We start from the raw sequence: 15,848 nt of genomic DNA on the forward strand, positions 1-15,848 counted from the left end.
TCATTTTTGGCTGTGTTGGGTCCTTGTTTCTGCTTGCGGGCTTTCTCTAGTTGCGGCGAGTGGGGGCCACTCTTCATCGCGGTGCACGGGCACCTCACTGTCGCGGCCTCTCTTGTTGTGGAGCACAGGCTGCAGATGCGCAGGCTCAGTACTTGTGGCTCACGGGCTTTGTTGCTCCACGCCTTGCCAACTTTTTATAAAACCTCTTGGGAGAACCCCATAAATAGGCATGGCTTTCATGTGTGCCTAGGAGAAGGGAATGGCTGCTCAAAACATTCACTCACTCTCTCGGACAGCTGGGTGTTGTCATCTCAGTGTGTTTTCACGTTGATTACTAAGCCCCGTCTAGAGGGAGGTGTGGTACCGTGCTTTGGGAACCCCATATAATAATAAATCAGTTCAAGTATAGAGTAAATAGTGTCCAGGACAGTGAAAAGTCAGGAGGAAGCAGTGGGCCGTGAGCAGCAGTGACAGCGGTGGTGGAGCAGAGGGCAGCTCTGCAGAATCACTCGTTACACTGCGACGTGTTTGTGATTTAAAGGACACTGGAATTTTTTTTGTACGTAAGCATGTTCTTTCAATTTGTAGATTTAATATATATGTAAAGTTTTCTTAAATTACATATTGAAAAGTTTTTTTTAACATTTTATTCATTTTCCTTCTTCAGGAACACTGATTATGCAGATGTTAAGTATTCTTTGTCTTCTGTATGGGTATTTTTCTCTCCAGTCCTCTTCATGCTTTTCCCCCACTTAGCTCACTTTTCCAGCCAGCTTTTTGTTTTCAGCTGTGCCGCTGTTTTGCATTCAGTGCTGCCTCCATTTCTGTGGTGGTTTTATCTCATATTTATTTTACTTCTTTCCCGTGCTTGGTTGAGTCTCTTTGTTACCTTATCAGTGTTTCTTGATGTCTTAGATGGGTCTGTGTTTATGGATTTCATGTGGCCCTTGGTAAATGTTGGGTGTTCTTTGTCTGTTGTATTTCCTGTCTGTTCTGTTTTTCTTCTCAGGGTGTAGACCCTGAGCTCCACCTCTGAGTGGAGGGGATTCTTCCTGAGCCAGTTGCTTGCAGCTGGATGATGGGGCAGGGCCTGCTGTGTGCAGCAAGGAGGGAGCAGCCCCTCCTGGTTCCCAGTTTTGTGGTGTGTGTGTGTGTGTGTGTGTGTGTGTGTGTGTGCGTGCGCACACAGGTGTGAGTGTGCACCGCGGGTGTGAATGCATGTACACGTGTGGGTGTAGACATGTGTGCACACATGTAAGTGTAAAGCGCTTTGTCCCTTCATCGGCCTCGGAAGGCAGAGACCGGCAGTGGACAGTCACCCTCATCCCTCTCCTGCAGCTTGGTGGTGAAGTGTTACAAGGGGCAGTTTCTGGCTGAGTTCTGCCTCCCTCAGTTTCCACCTCTGTTTTCCTAGGGTCAGTGAGTTTTAGGGAGAAGTGGGTAGAGACATTTTTATCCTACCACCTTTACAAGTGGAAGTATTCTATCTTACATACAATATTTATTGAGATAAAATTCTGATACCATACAATTTACCCATTTAAAGTATACAGTTTATTCAGTGGTTTTGATATATTCAGAGTTTTGTGCAACCATTGTGCAACCATCACCACAGTCAGTTTTATAACATTTTCATTACCCCAGAAAGAAACCCCACGCTTTTTAGCTGTTACCCACCCTAAACTCCCTGTCCGCCTGTCTTAGGCAACTACTAATCTACTTTTTGTTTCTGTAGATTTACCTATATTCCATATAAATGGAATCATACAATATGTGGTCTTTTGTGACTGGCTTCTTTCATTTAGCATAATGTTTTCTAGGTTCATTCTCATTGTAGCTTTATCAGTACTTGATTCCTTTTTATGGCCGAATAATATTCCACTGTATGGATATATCACATTTTATTTATCCATTCATAAGTTGGTGGACATCTGAGTTGTTTTCACCTTTTGACTATTAAATACAAGTCTTTTAGTGGACACAGGATTTCATTTCTTTTGCATATATGTCTAGGAGTGGAATGGCTGGACCAAATGGTAAACTGTTTAACTTTTGAGGACCTGCCAGACTGGTTTCCAGAGTAGCTGTACCATCTTACATTCTCATCAGCTAGTTTTCAGATCCTTGCTAACCATTTGTTATTATCTGCTGGCTTATTAATCATAGTTGTACCAGTGGATGTGAAGTGGCATCTCATTGTGCTTTTGATTTGCATTTCCCTTATGATTCATGATGTTAGTCATCTTTTCATGTGCTTATTGGCAATTTGTATTTTCTTTGTAGAAATGTCTGTGCAGATCCTTTGCCCAACCTACCACTGGGCTGTCATTTTATTATTGAATTGTATACATATATTCCTGATACAGATCTCTTACCAGCTATGTGATTTGCAAATATTTTCTCCAAGAAGAACAGAGCTGAAGGTATCATGCTGTGACTACAGTCACAAAGCTACAGTCATCAAAACAGTATGATACTGCAACCTAAATGTCCACTGACTAATGAACGGGTAAAGAGGATGTGGTACATATATACAATGGAATATTACTCAGCCATAAAAAAGAATGAAATAATACCATTTGCGGCAACATGGGTGGACGTAGAGATTATCATACTAAGTAAAGTAGGTCAGACAGAGAAAGACAAATATACGATATCACTTATATGTGGAATCTAAAAAAAAAAGTGATACAAGTGAACTTATTTACAAAAAGGAAACAGACTCACAAACATAGAAAACACACTTATGGTTAACAAGGGGTAAGGGGGGTGGGGGAGGGATAAGTTAGGAGTTTGAGATTAACATATACACACTACTACATATAAAATAGATAATTAACAGGGACCTACTGTATAGCACAGGAAACTCTACTGAATATTCTGTAATAACCTATAAGGGAAAAGAGTCTGAAAAAGAATATATATATATATAACTGAATCACCCTGAAACTAACACAACATTGTAAATCAAGTATACTCCAATAAAAAAACAAACAAACTAACAAAAACCAGTATGGTACTGGCGCAAAAACAGACACATAGATCAGTGGAACAGAATAGAGAGCCCAGAAATAAACACACCCACTTAATGGGCAGTTAATCTAGGACATAGGAGGCAACAATATGCAATGGGGAAAAGACAGTCTCTTCAACAAGTGGTGCTGGGAAAACTGGGCAGCTACATGTAGAAGAATGAAATTAGATCATTCCCTCACACCATATACAAAAATAAACTCAAAATGGATTAATGACCTAACTGTAAGACCAGATACTATAAAAGTCCTAGAAGAAAACATAGGCAGAACACTCTTTGACATAAATTTTAGCAGTTTTTTTTTATCTTAAGACAAACGAAACAAAATAAAAAATAAACAAATGTGACCTAATTTAAACTTAAAAGTTTTTTTTGCACAGCAAAGGAAACCATTGACAAAACGAAAGACAAGACCTACTGAATGGGAGAAAATATTTGCAAATGATACGACCAATAAGGGGTTAATATCCAACATATATAAACAGCTCATACAACTCAATATCAAAAAAAAAAAACTGATTGGAAAATGGGCAGAAGACCTGAATAATCATTTTTCCAAAGAAGACATACAAATGGCCAACAGGCACATGAAAAAATGCTCAAAATCACTAATCATCAGAGAAATGCAAATCAAAACCACAGTGAGATGTCACCTCATACTTGTCAGAATGGCTATCATCAAAAAGACCATAAATAACAAATGTTGGCAGGAATATGGAAAAGAGGGAACCCTCCTACACTGGGAACGTAAATCGGTGTAACCACTACGGAAAACAGTATGGAGGTTCGTTAAAAAACTCAAAGTATAACTGCCTTATGACCCAGCAATTCCACTCCTGGGTATATATTCGAAGAAAATGAAAAAACTAATTTGAAAAGATATTTTCACTGTTTACAATAGCCAAGATATGGAAGCAACCTAAGTGACCATCAACAGATGAATGGATAAAGAAGATGTGATATGTGTATCACAGTGGCATATTACTCAGCCATAACAAGAAGAATGGATAGATTTGGAGGGTATTATATGCTAAGTGAAACAAGTCAGACAGAGAAAGACAGATACTGTATGTTATCACTTATATGTGGAATCTAAAAAATGAATGAATATAACCAAACAGAAATAGGCTTGAATATACAGAGAACAAACGTGGTTACCAATGGGGAGAGGGAAGAGGGGAGGGGCAAGATAGGGGGAGGGGATTAAGAGGTATGAACCCCTATGTATAAAATAAATAAGCTACGAGGATATATTGTACAGCACAGGGAAATATTTTATAATAACTTTAAATGGAGTATAATCTATCAAAATTGTAAATCATTATGTTGTACACCTAAAACTAATATAATATTGTAAATCAACTATACTTCAATTAAAAAACATTTCCCCCTTTTGTGGGTTGTCTTTTTTACTTTCTTAATTGTATCAAATGTTTTAAATGTTGATGAAGTCCAGTTTATCTGTTTTTTCACTTGTGCTTTTGATGTCATGTCAGAAGAAACCATTGCCTAATCCAAGGTCACAAAGAGTTACCCCTGTGTTTTCTCCTAAGAGTTTTATAGTTTTGCCCTTACATTTATGTTCTTGATCCATTTTGAATTAATTTTTTGCATATGGTATGAAAGAGGAGTCCAACTTTATTCGTTTGCTTCTGGATATCCAGTTGTCCTAGCACCATTTGTTGAAAAGACTGTTCTTCCCCACAGAATTATCTGGGCACTACTGTTGGAAATCAGTTGACCATAAATGTGAGGGTTTATTCTGGACTCTCTGTGCTATTCCATTGCTCTGTGTGTCCTTCTTTATGCCAGGGTAGTCTCGCTGACAGTAGTTTTGTAGTAAGGTTTGAGACTTGTGTGAGTCCTCCACTTCCGTTTTCTTTTTCAAGATCGTTTTGACTATTCCAGACCCCTTGCGTTTCCATCTGAACGCTAGGATCAGCTTGTCACTCTGCAAGGAAGCCAGCTGGAATGTTGACAGGGATCGTGTTGAATTTGTAGATCATTTGGGGATTATTGCCATCTTCACGGCGTTAAGCCTTCCAATCCATTGACATGGGATGTCTCTCCATACACATAGGTCCCCTGCCTGTGTGTTTTGCAAGTTGGGAGCCTCTTTCAACCTGGCCCATCCTTTCAGGCTGCTTCTTGGTTCTGAGGAGAGTAGGTTAAGAACAACTACAGTGAAGTGTGAAGCGATGGTGTGAATGCTGCTGGAAAAACCCAAAGGGCAGTACCACTAAAACGGCTGTTGGCTGGCAGATGGTCACCAGGTTTGCTCAGATGTTTCTGGTCAGCTGCTGGTCAGAATTCTAAACAAGGTATAAGAAAGCGCCACATGGTAGGTTCCAGAAGCTGCTGGTGCGGGGCTCAGCAGGTTGCCCTCTGCAGGTGTCTCCGTGAAGTGCACAGGCCCCAGCAGCCCTATCGCCACCTGAGGAGAAGGAATCCAGGCCTTTCTTCTCCCTGCATTCTGCAGCCCATAGGGGAATAGATTTTTTAGATTGTATATTTTGGAAATTTTATAGGAAAGGTAAAACCATAGCGCAGCCAGCGCTCTCCCTGGATTCACACTGGAGACCGAGAAGTGCTCTCTCATCATCCTGCACGTGCACAGCTCACAGACACACACCTTTTCAAGGCCTGGTTTTGCTCTTTTACATTTTACTTAGAGGCAATATTAGGTTGACAGAGGGTTGCAAATAGAGTGTAGCATGCCCACGTGCCCTTCACGGCTGCCCCCAATGGTAACATCCTGAGTGACCACAGCACAGGTATCAAAACTAAGAAGTTAGCGCTGGCTCAGCACTTCCTGTCAGTTCTTCCTCTGATGATGGCCTTTCTCTGTCGCGGACCTAATCCAGGGTCCTCAGGGCATTTAGTCGTCCTATTTCCTTAGTCTTCTATCTGCAGTGGTTGTTGGTCTTTCCTTGTCCTCTGTGATCTTGACAGATCTGACGGGTGCTGGTCAGGCAGTTCCACAGATGTCCCTAACTTTGGGTCTGACCGATGCTTCTCACCGTCAGTCTGGGGTTGGGAGTTTTGGAAAGAAAACCGTGGAGGCGAGGTCCCCTTCTCATGACAGCATATCACCCGACCTGTTACTGGGGATGTTAACCTTGATCGTGTGGGGAAGGTATCGTCACAATCCAAAATTGTGAATTTGCAGTTTTCCCTTTCCAGACTATTTGTCGGAAGGGAGTTGCCATGACCAGCCCACCCTCAGCGGGAGGGGGTTGAGTACCACACCACCTCCTGGAGTGAAGGCTATCAGAGAATTGGGGGGCATCTGCTAAAACCACCACGGCGATTAAGATTATTTGGGGGGAGACACTTGGAGGGCTGTGCAGAATATCCAGTCAGTCCCTAGAGCCACGGTGGTCACCTGCGCAGCTGTTCCTGTGCTGTTCTCATGGTGGTTTTCCATTCCTCCCATTCCTTCTGCGTTTATTAATCAGAATTCTTCTGTAGGGAAGCGTTTTTCCCTTCTCTCATCAAGGCCTTACTCTTTTTTTTTTTTTTTTTTGAGAGTTCTAGTTTTATTTTATTTTTTTAGCCGTGCTGTGCGGCATGAGGGATCTTAGCTCCCCAACCAGGGATCGAATCCGTGCCCCCTGCATTGGGAGCGTGGAGCCTTAACCACTGGACCTCCAGGGAAGTCCCAAGGCCTTACTCTTGACAGCTGGAGGCAGCATGGAGCCCTGTATGAGAGCAGGACTCTGCGGGCCAGATCTCAGCTCTGCCACTGCCTCCCGTGGCCCATTGGGTGGTCGTGTGGGCAGATGGCACCAGGCGCGGGAAGTGTTGAACCCTGCGTGGCCCCCAGCGAGTGTTGGTGGTCGTCACCTCGTTTACATGGAGGTTTACCTCTCAGTCCCCCAAAGCCAGCAAACAGTCAGCAGGTGGAAGTAGACGTGTCCATCTGTCTATCCCGTTGTGTTGACTGTGCTGTTTGCACTGAGTACTTAGTGCAGGTATCAGAAGCTGTTCATCCTGCAGGGCTGCTTCACCCCTTTGTGAGCGATGTGGTCTCCTCCTCGAGGGCGTGGCTGGAAAGAGGCCCCGCCAAGCTCAGACCTGACTCTGTCTGTCCTGGGAGTCTGTTCCCCACTACTGCCCCTCCCTGCCTCCCTACCTCAGGCAGTGGTTCGTTTCCATCCCCTTGGGGACTCCAGAAGGGCAGTGAACAGACTACTTTCGAAGGGCCCCCGCTACGGGGCTGCCTCTGGAAAGCTGAGGTTGGCCAAGGCTGAAGAGAGTGAACCCATTTTAGGGATGTGCAGGTAAGTGCAGGATTGACTGAGCGAAGCCCCTAAGAAGGTCTTCTCGGCACCGGACTCTTCTCGTGTGTGGGGTGGAATGCACAGTCTAAGATGCTTCCTTTTGCTTCCTCAGCGCATCTACTATCTTTCCCTGGAATTCTACATGGGCCGCACACTACAGAACACGATGGTGAACCTGGGCCTTCAGAACGCCTGTGACGAAGCCATCTATCAGGTATGGGTCCTTGGGGACAGGATGCTAGGTGGCCTCTCGTGGGCACTGAGTCTTAATCCAGGCCCTGCAGAGGTGAGCGCTGCCATCTGGGACGGGAGAAATGGCTTGGGCGTCGGGGAGAATGGGTTGGTGGGCGACACTTCTGCTCAAGGGGAGAAAGCACAAGTGGATGGGAGCTAATGCGTTGGAGGGCAAGGACTGGGTGCGTTGTGATGCCAAGGCTTGACGCTTCTAGACCTTTGCACTCCGTACCCCAACCCCAGGCGGGTTTACCACGTGGCAGAAATGGCTGGTATCGTCCCATTTCTCTCCACTTTATTGAGCCAGTGACCCACCGCCAGCTCCCCTCCCCCACCCCAAGACACTGGTCCTGCCGTCTAGTTATAAAATTGCCCTTTCTCCCCTACTCAGAGTAAACACTGCCTGTGCCTGAACTTCGTCTTTGACAGCTGTTCACTCAGAGGCCTCACCCTTTCACGGTTGATTTGCAGTTTTAGGGCAGAGCTGGAATAGGCCGTGTCTGTTTACTGTGTGTGTACCCCCTCTGTGGACACTGTCTCCCTCCCGCACCGGACGCTCAGTGTAGGATTTCTAGAGTGTGAATGGGCAGCACCCCTGCCCTTTGCACGTATGTGGAAGGGTCCTCACCAGAGTCGTTCCTTCCCCCAGCACCTGCCCCTGCCTTTGCTTTTGTTTGGTTTTGGTGTTGGGGTGGGAGGTGCTCTGGGGGCTTTGTTGGAAGCAGGGTGGTGTGAGCCTCCTGTGGCTGTCAGGCCCTGACATCACAGGGGCTCCTGTCTCCCCTCCAGGACTTAGGGGAGCCAAGCGTCTGGGACAAGTAGTTTCAGTTGGCACAATAAAAACTTGGAAAAAAAATTGACTCCCCCAGATAAGACACCTTAGGCTCACAAGTTATCTAAAAAGATGGAGGTTATGCTCCCAGGTGATTTGTCATTTGAGTTTCATTTACTGACTGTGAATGTTAGAACATGTCTGTAAGGACCACAGAACAGTGGAGTTTACAGTCGTATAAAGCATTTCAGTTTTTGAAACATTTTCTCTGTATATTTCTTACAGATAGTAAATATTTTAGGGAATGTTTATACCATAAATATGCATTATCTGTTTATAATGTTCTTAAAATATTTACTTAAAATGGTTGTTTATTATTCCTGAAGCCAATTTTTTTTTTTTTTTTTTGGCCGCACTGCAGGCTTGTGGGATCTTAGCTCCCCGACCAGGGATTGAACCCTGGCTCTTGGCAAGGAGATCACAGAGTCTTAACCACTGGACCACCAGGGAATTCCCTGTTTATGATTTTCACTACACAAATAAGATGTTAGTTGTAGAAACTTAGAAAATACAAGGAGACATATATCTTTCTAAACATTGTACATCTTTTTCCATAAAAATGGTATTTCACTTGCCATTTATCTTTTAATTAAGCTTGTGTTTGAAAAGTTTCCACGATGACAGAACTTGAGCATCTTCAGGCACACGTTTGCCTGGCCTTCCTTCCAGGCACAAGGCGGGTACCAGATGCTGTGGGTGGGACTGTCAGTGATGCAGGGCTGGAGGCCTCCTCCCTCCAGGCTCCCCAGTTACAGCGCAGTGTCAAAAATGAAACGTGGGCTTCCCTGGTGGCGCAGTGGTTGAGAGTCCGCCTGCCGATGCAGGGGACACGGGTTCATGCCCTGGTCCAGGAAGATCCCACATGCCGCGTGAGCGGCTGGGCCCGTGAGCCATGGCCGCTGAGCCTGCGTGTCCGGAGCCTGTGCTCCGCAACGGGAGCGGCCACAACAGTGAGAGGCCTGCGTACCGCAAAAAAAAAAAAAATGAAACGTGCTGCCACTGCATCACCCAGGGCTAGTTCTGGGAGCGGGTTACACTAAAAACTAGAAATTCAGAAGAATCCAGTGTCTCCTGATTGAGCTATCAAGGACACGTTTAAAATTTTTTTATTGTAGAAAACTTTATATATGGAAATTGAATGACTGTTACGATGAACTTCTTCCACATACTATCACCTGGCTTCACCAGTCCTCAAGCCCAAGTCCTGGCCGGTCTTGTTTCCCTTATGCCCCCACCACTCCCAGATTGTTTAAGCCAATGTCAAATATATTTCATTTGTAAATATTTCAGTGGATATTTTTAAAGATTAGGGTCATACCATTATGACCTCTAAAATATTAACAATTCTGTAATATCAGTTTTTCAGGCAGTGTACAAATCGCCTTAAAATTTTTTTAAATAGTTTGTTCAGAAACTTAGTTGCATTTGGTTACTATATCTCTTAAATCTCTCTTAATCCATGAGCGTTTCCTCTTTTTTAATTTGTCTGCCTTGCAGTGTATTTGTTGAAACTGGGTTTGTTCTGTCGAGTGTCCCCAGCTTGTGTTTAACCTGCTGCTTTGTCCAAAGGATGTCTCAGCACTTCTACTCAACATTGTACTGAGGGAACTGGGACATTTAGCCAAGAAAATGAAATAAGAGGTATCCAGATTGGAAAGGAAGGAGGGAGGCTATCTCTACTTATAGATGACATGAACTAGAAAATCCTAAGGATTCTAGTAAAAATGTATTAGTACAAATGAATGGGTTCGGCAGAGTTGCAGGATAAAGATCAATATACAGAAATCACTTGTATTTTTGTATACCTGCAATGAACAATCCTAAAATGAAATTAAGAAAACAATTCCATTTAAAATAGCATCAAAAATAATAAAATACTTAGGAACAAATTTCCAAAAGAGACACAGACTTATGTTCTGAAAACTATAAAACATTGTTGAGAGAAAGAAAACCTAAAAATGGAAAGACATCCCCCGTTAATGGCTTGGAAGACTTAATGTTAAGATTGCAGGGACTTCCCCGGTGGCGCAGTGGTTAAGTGCACCCAGTGCACGGGACATGGGTTTGATCCCTGGTCTGGGAAGATCCCACATGACGTGGAGCAACTAAGCTCGCGAGCCACAGCTCCTGAGCCTGTGTGTCACAACTACTGAAGCCCATGTGCCCTAGAAACCAGGCGCTGCACCTACTGAGCCCATGCACCGTAACTACTGAAGCCCACGCACTCTAGGGCCCACGTGCTGCAACTGCTGAAGCCTGTGTGCCTAGAGCCCGTGCTCTGCAACAAGAGAAGCCACCGCACCACAACGAAGATTAGCCCCCGCTCACCGCAACTAGAGAAAGCCTATGTGCAGCAACAAAGACCCACGCTGCCAAAAAAATAAAGATTGCGAGACTCCCCAGACTGATCTACAGACTCATTGCCGTCCCCAGTAAAATTCCATTTGGCTTCTTTGCAGAGATTGACAAGCTGATTTTAAAATCCAGATGCAGATGCAACAGATCAGGATTAATTAAAACATCTTGAGAAAGAAGAACAAAGTTGGAGGACTCACATTTCCAATTTCAAAACTCCCTACAAAGCTACAGGTGTGGTCCTGGCATAAGGACAGACAGAGCAGTGGGATAGAATTGAGAATCAAGAAATAAACCCTCACATTTATAATTGATTTTTTTTCCCAATTTAAAAGAATTGAGGTAAAATACACATAATGTAAATTTACCGTCTTAATTGTTTTTAAGTGTACAGTTCAGTGGTATTAAGTACATTTATATCATTGTACCACCGTCACTACAGTCCATCTCCAGAACTCTTTCATCTTGTAAAACTGAGATTTTATATCCATTATATACTACCTCCCCATTCTCCCCTTCTCCCAGCCCGTGACCACCACCATTCTACTTTCTGTCTCTGAATTTGATACTCTGGGTACTTCACATAAGTGAAAACATACAATATTTGTCTTTTTGTGACTGGCTTAATATCTCCAGGGCTCATCTGTGTTGTGGCATATGTCAGAATCTTTTTCAGGCTGGATGAATAATAGTCCACTGTATGTATAGACCACATTTTGTTTATCCATTCATCTGTCCTTGGACATTTGGATTGCTTCAACCTTTTAGCTACTGTGAATAATGCTGTTAAGCGTGAGTATACAAATATCTCTTCAGAGCCCTGCTTTCAGTTCTTCTGTGTGTATATATAGAAGTGGGATTGCTGGGTCATAAGGTGATTCTGTTTCGCTTTTTGAGGGCCCACCATACTGTCTTCCAGAGCAGCTGCACCCCTTTATATTCTCACTAACAGTGTAAAAGGTTCCAGTTTCTCCACATCCTCACAAACACTTACCATTTTATTTCTTTTTTTTTTTTAATAGTAGCCATTCTAATGGGTGTGAGGTGATATCTCATTGTGATTTTAATTAACATTTCCTTAAAGATTAGTGATGTTGAGTGTCTTTTCATGTGCTTATTGGCCATCTGTATGTCTTCTTTTGGAGAAATGTCTATTCAGGTACTTTGTCCATTATTGAACTGGGTTGCTTGGTGTTTTTATTGTTGAGTTTTAGGAGTTCTCTATCTATTCTGTATATTAATCCCGTATCAGATATGTAGTTTGTGCAGATATTTTCTCCGATTCTGTGGGTTGCCTTTTCACTCTGTTGATAATGTCTTTTTTAAAAAAATTATGTAATATTTATTTAGGGACTTCCTTGGTGGTCCAGTGGGTAAGACTCTGCGCTCCCAATGCAGGTGGCCTGGGTTCTATCCCTGGTGGGGAACTAAATCCTTCATGCATGATGCAACTAAGAGTCTGCATGCTGCAACTAAAAGGATCCTGCATGCTGCAACTAAATATCCCTCATGCCACAATGAAGATCCCTCGTGCCACAACTAAGACCCGGCACAGCCAAAATAAATAAATTAATTAATTTTAAAAATGGTTAAGATTTAAAAAAAATTATTTATTTATTTGGCTGTGCTGGGTCTTGGATGCGGCATGAGGGATCGTTGTTGCCACGTGCAGGATCTTCGTTACAGCATGCGAGATCTTTAGTTAAGGCATGCAGGACCTAGTTCCCTGACCAGGGGTCAAACGTGGGGCCCCTGCATTAGGAGCGCAGAGTCTTAACCACTGGAACACCAGGGAAGTTGCGATAATGTCTTTTGATGCACAAAAGGTTTTAATTTTCATGAAGTCCAGTTTTATTTTGTTGCCTGTGCTTTTTTTTTAATAAAAATTTTTTCATTATTATTATTTTTTATTTATTTTTTTTGGCCGCACTGTGTGGCATGTGGGATCTTAGTTCCCCGACTAGGGATTGAACCCACACACCCTGCATTGGAAGCGCGGAGTCTTAACCACTGGACCACCAGGGAAGTCCCCGTTGCCTGTGGTTTTGGTGTCATATATGGTCAACTGAGTTTTTTTTTTTAAAGGAAAAGTGTACGAAAACAATTCAATAGAGAAAGAATAAATAAACGGTGCTAAGATGCTTAGACATCTACTTGCAAATGAATGAAGTTGGATCCCTACCTCACACTACATATAAAATTAACTCAAAGTGGATCAGAGACCTAAGTGTAAGAGCTAAAAATATAAAATTCTTAGAAAAATATATACAAGTACATCTTCATGATTTGGCAATGGATTCTTAGAAATGACACCAAAAGTACAAGCAGCAAAATAAAAAAATAGGTAAATTGGACAAAGGACATCAAAGGGCATAATGAAGAAAGTTAAAAGACAATCTACAGGGCTTCCCTGGTGGCGCAGTGGTTGAGAGTCCGCCTGCCAATGCAGGGGACACGGGTTTGTGCCCCGGTCCGGGAAGATCCCACATGCCGCGGAGCAGCTGGGCCCGTGAGCCGTGGCCGCTGAGCCTGGGCGTCCGGAGCCTGTGCTCCGCAACGGGAGAGGCCACAACAGTGAGAGGCCTGCGTACCGCAAAAAAAAAAAAAAAAAAAAAGATGTCATGTAAATATCATTAGACCGTGGGAAAGTAGAGAGTTACTAAAAGCATTGGCTTCTTTTTAGGATACATGTTATAATCTGTCCACTGTAAGTAGGTTAATAATGCAGCAGTCAATATCTCTGGCTATTAAACCATGTCTCATTTTGACTGTTAATTCTTAAGTCATTTGGCAGCTTTTGAAATACCTGGAAGCTTTCATTTTCATGCATTGATTAAACACCAGATTTTTTAAAAATTGAAGTATACTTGGTTTATAATATTGTGTTAGTTTCAGGTGTACAGCAAAGTGACTCAGTTTTATTTTTTTTCAATTATTTTCCATTATAGGTTATTACAAGATACTGGATATAGTTCCCTGTGCTACACAGTAAATCCTTGTTGTTTATTTTATATATGGTAGCGTACATCTGTTAATCCCATACTCCTAATTTATCCCTCCCCACTTTCCCCTTTGGTAACCATAAGTTTGTTTTCTATTTCTGTGAGTCTGTTCCTGTTTTATAAATATGTTCATTTGTACTATTTTTTAGATTCCATGGATAAGTGATATCATATGACATTTGTCTTTCTCTGTCTGGCTTACTTCACTTAGTATGATAATCTCTGGGTCCATCCATGTTGCTGCAAATGGCATTATTTCTTTCTTTTTTATGGCTAAGTAATATTCCATAGTAGATTATATACCACATCTTCTTCATCTGTCGATGGACATTTAGGTTGCTTCCATGTCTTGACTGTTGTGAATAGTGCTGAAATGAACATTGGAATGCATATGTCTTTTCCAATTCGAGTTTTTTTCAGATATATGCCCAGGAGTGGGATTGCTGGATCATATGGTGACTCTATATTTAGTTTTTTGAGGAACCTCCATATTGTTTTCCACAGTGGCTGCACCAATTTACATTCCCACCAACAGTGTAGGAGGGTCCCCTTTCTCTGCATCCTAACACCAGATTTTAATGTTGGATTTGCAAGTCTAAAAGAAGGCAGACTCTAACCTTTGATTGATATAAGCTCATAAGATTTAAATATCTTTCCACCTATCGCTGAGGGAAAATATTAAGTAATATTAAAATGTTACCTCTGTTTTTATTCACAGTTGGGGCTAGACTTGGAAGAACTGGAGGAAATAGAAGAGGATGCCGGCCTGGGGAACGGAGGCTTGGGGAGGCTGGCAGGTAACCCCAGGCTCCTGTCCAGGACAGACCTTTCCTGACACAGTGCCTTGGTCAGAGAGCAGCACATGGCAAGGCCAAGATCAGCCATGCTCCCAGCACTGGTCCGTGGGGATAGATTGGTCCCTCAGAGTGGATGGGACAGTGTGTCCTCTGGGTCAAAATCTTTGCCACCAGTAGGGGGAAAAAATGCAAATTATATATTCTCTTTCACACAAAGGGCGCTTCATAATTATGGTGACCAGGCTTGCCAGTATTGGGGAACTGATGCCAGGAGGGGTTTGCAATATACCAACCACCTCCACAGCCAGTAACTGGGAGAAAGACAGAGGGCTAGAAACACACACGCACAGTTTATGAGTGTAGCCCAGCGTAAAGCAACTGTTCCTGCTTTACTACAGTAAACAGATTGCTCTAAAATAGCAGAGCTGTTTCTCTTGGAGCTGCTGCTCCTTTGGGCCACCCTATTTGAGAATATACCCAGTTTGAAGTTTGTGGGTTTTTTTCTGTTTTACCTATTTTCGCCAGCCTTTATGAGGGGGAAGGAGCTGGGTTAAGAACTTGGAAGTGGAAACAGCAGTCACGGTGAGAGTTGATGTCACTGTGTCCTTCCAGGCTTTTGGGCACAGTGCTTCTGGAGCAGAGATGATCAAGTTCTGTGCTGCCCTTGTGTGTACGGGTCCCTAAAGTGATACACTTTGCATTACTGCCCCTTTTGAGAGCTGTCATTTTGTAAAGGGAGCGAATGCCCTAAAATTTATCTGGGTGAGTTGTGTGTATGTGTTTATGTTTTCAGAATTTAAGTTAAATTCTTCAGAAATTATAAGCGCAGCGTATGTTCCTGTCCGACACAGCAGCACCCGGCTCTAGGTTAACCCTCGGCCAGGCGTGCCCCGCCTCCAGGGGAAAGGCCGTGTGTGCCCCACTGGCGGGTGTGGGCTCTGTGTGGCCTGCAAAGGTGAGGTCACACGCACCACGCTAAGCCGTCGCTTCCCGCTGCAGACGGCGTTACAGCATCCAGGCCGGCAGGCAGAGGGCAGCCCCTCGGGCTTCGGTCCCCTTCGCCCTGACGGCGTTCCGTTGAGTGTGGTCATCTCCCCACTTAGTCCTTGCTCAGTCAGTAAAAACTGAAGTAAAAACCCAAGCTCGAGCGAAGCTCCAGGCCGCCCGCCCTGAGTCCGGCGTGTCAGCTCGTGGGCCATTCCCGCCCCCGCGAGTCCTCAGGCCGCGTCAGGCTGCTTCGCGTCCACTCCAGGCACCTTTCCTGCCACTGGGCGGCGCCACCGGCCTTCCACAGCGAAGCTCCAGGCCGCC

General features: G+C 43.7%; 1 protein-coding gene across 2 annotated transcripts in view; it reads left to right on the forward strand.

Moving 5' to 3' along the window:
• Positions 1-15,848, forward strand: part of PYGB (glycogen phosphorylase B) — a 49,945-nt gene that overhangs the window by 10,340 nt on the left and 23,757 nt on the right. For both annotated transcript variants that reach the window (XR_003004151.1, XM_024752698.1), the window contains exons 2-3: positions 7,430-7,531; positions 14,459-14,537. Coding sequence is in view for 1 of the 2 variants with exons in the window: in XM_024752698.1 (XP_024608466.1) it covers positions 7,430-7,531; positions 14,459-14,537 (181 nt within the window). In the remaining variant the exon portion in view is untranslated. The remainder of the gene's footprint in view (positions 1-7,429; positions 7,532-14,458; positions 14,538-15,848) is intronic.

The sequence above is a fragment of the Neophocaena asiaeorientalis genome, unplaced genomic scaffold (genome assembly GCF_003031525.2).
Source record: "Neophocaena asiaeorientalis asiaeorientalis breed wild unplaced genomic scaffold, Neophocaena_asiaeorientalis_V1.1 scaffold528, whole genome shotgun sequence".
In the NCBI taxonomy this organism is placed as follows: domain Eukaryota; kingdom Metazoa; phylum Chordata; class Mammalia; order Artiodactyla; family Phocoenidae; genus Neophocaena; species Neophocaena asiaeorientalis.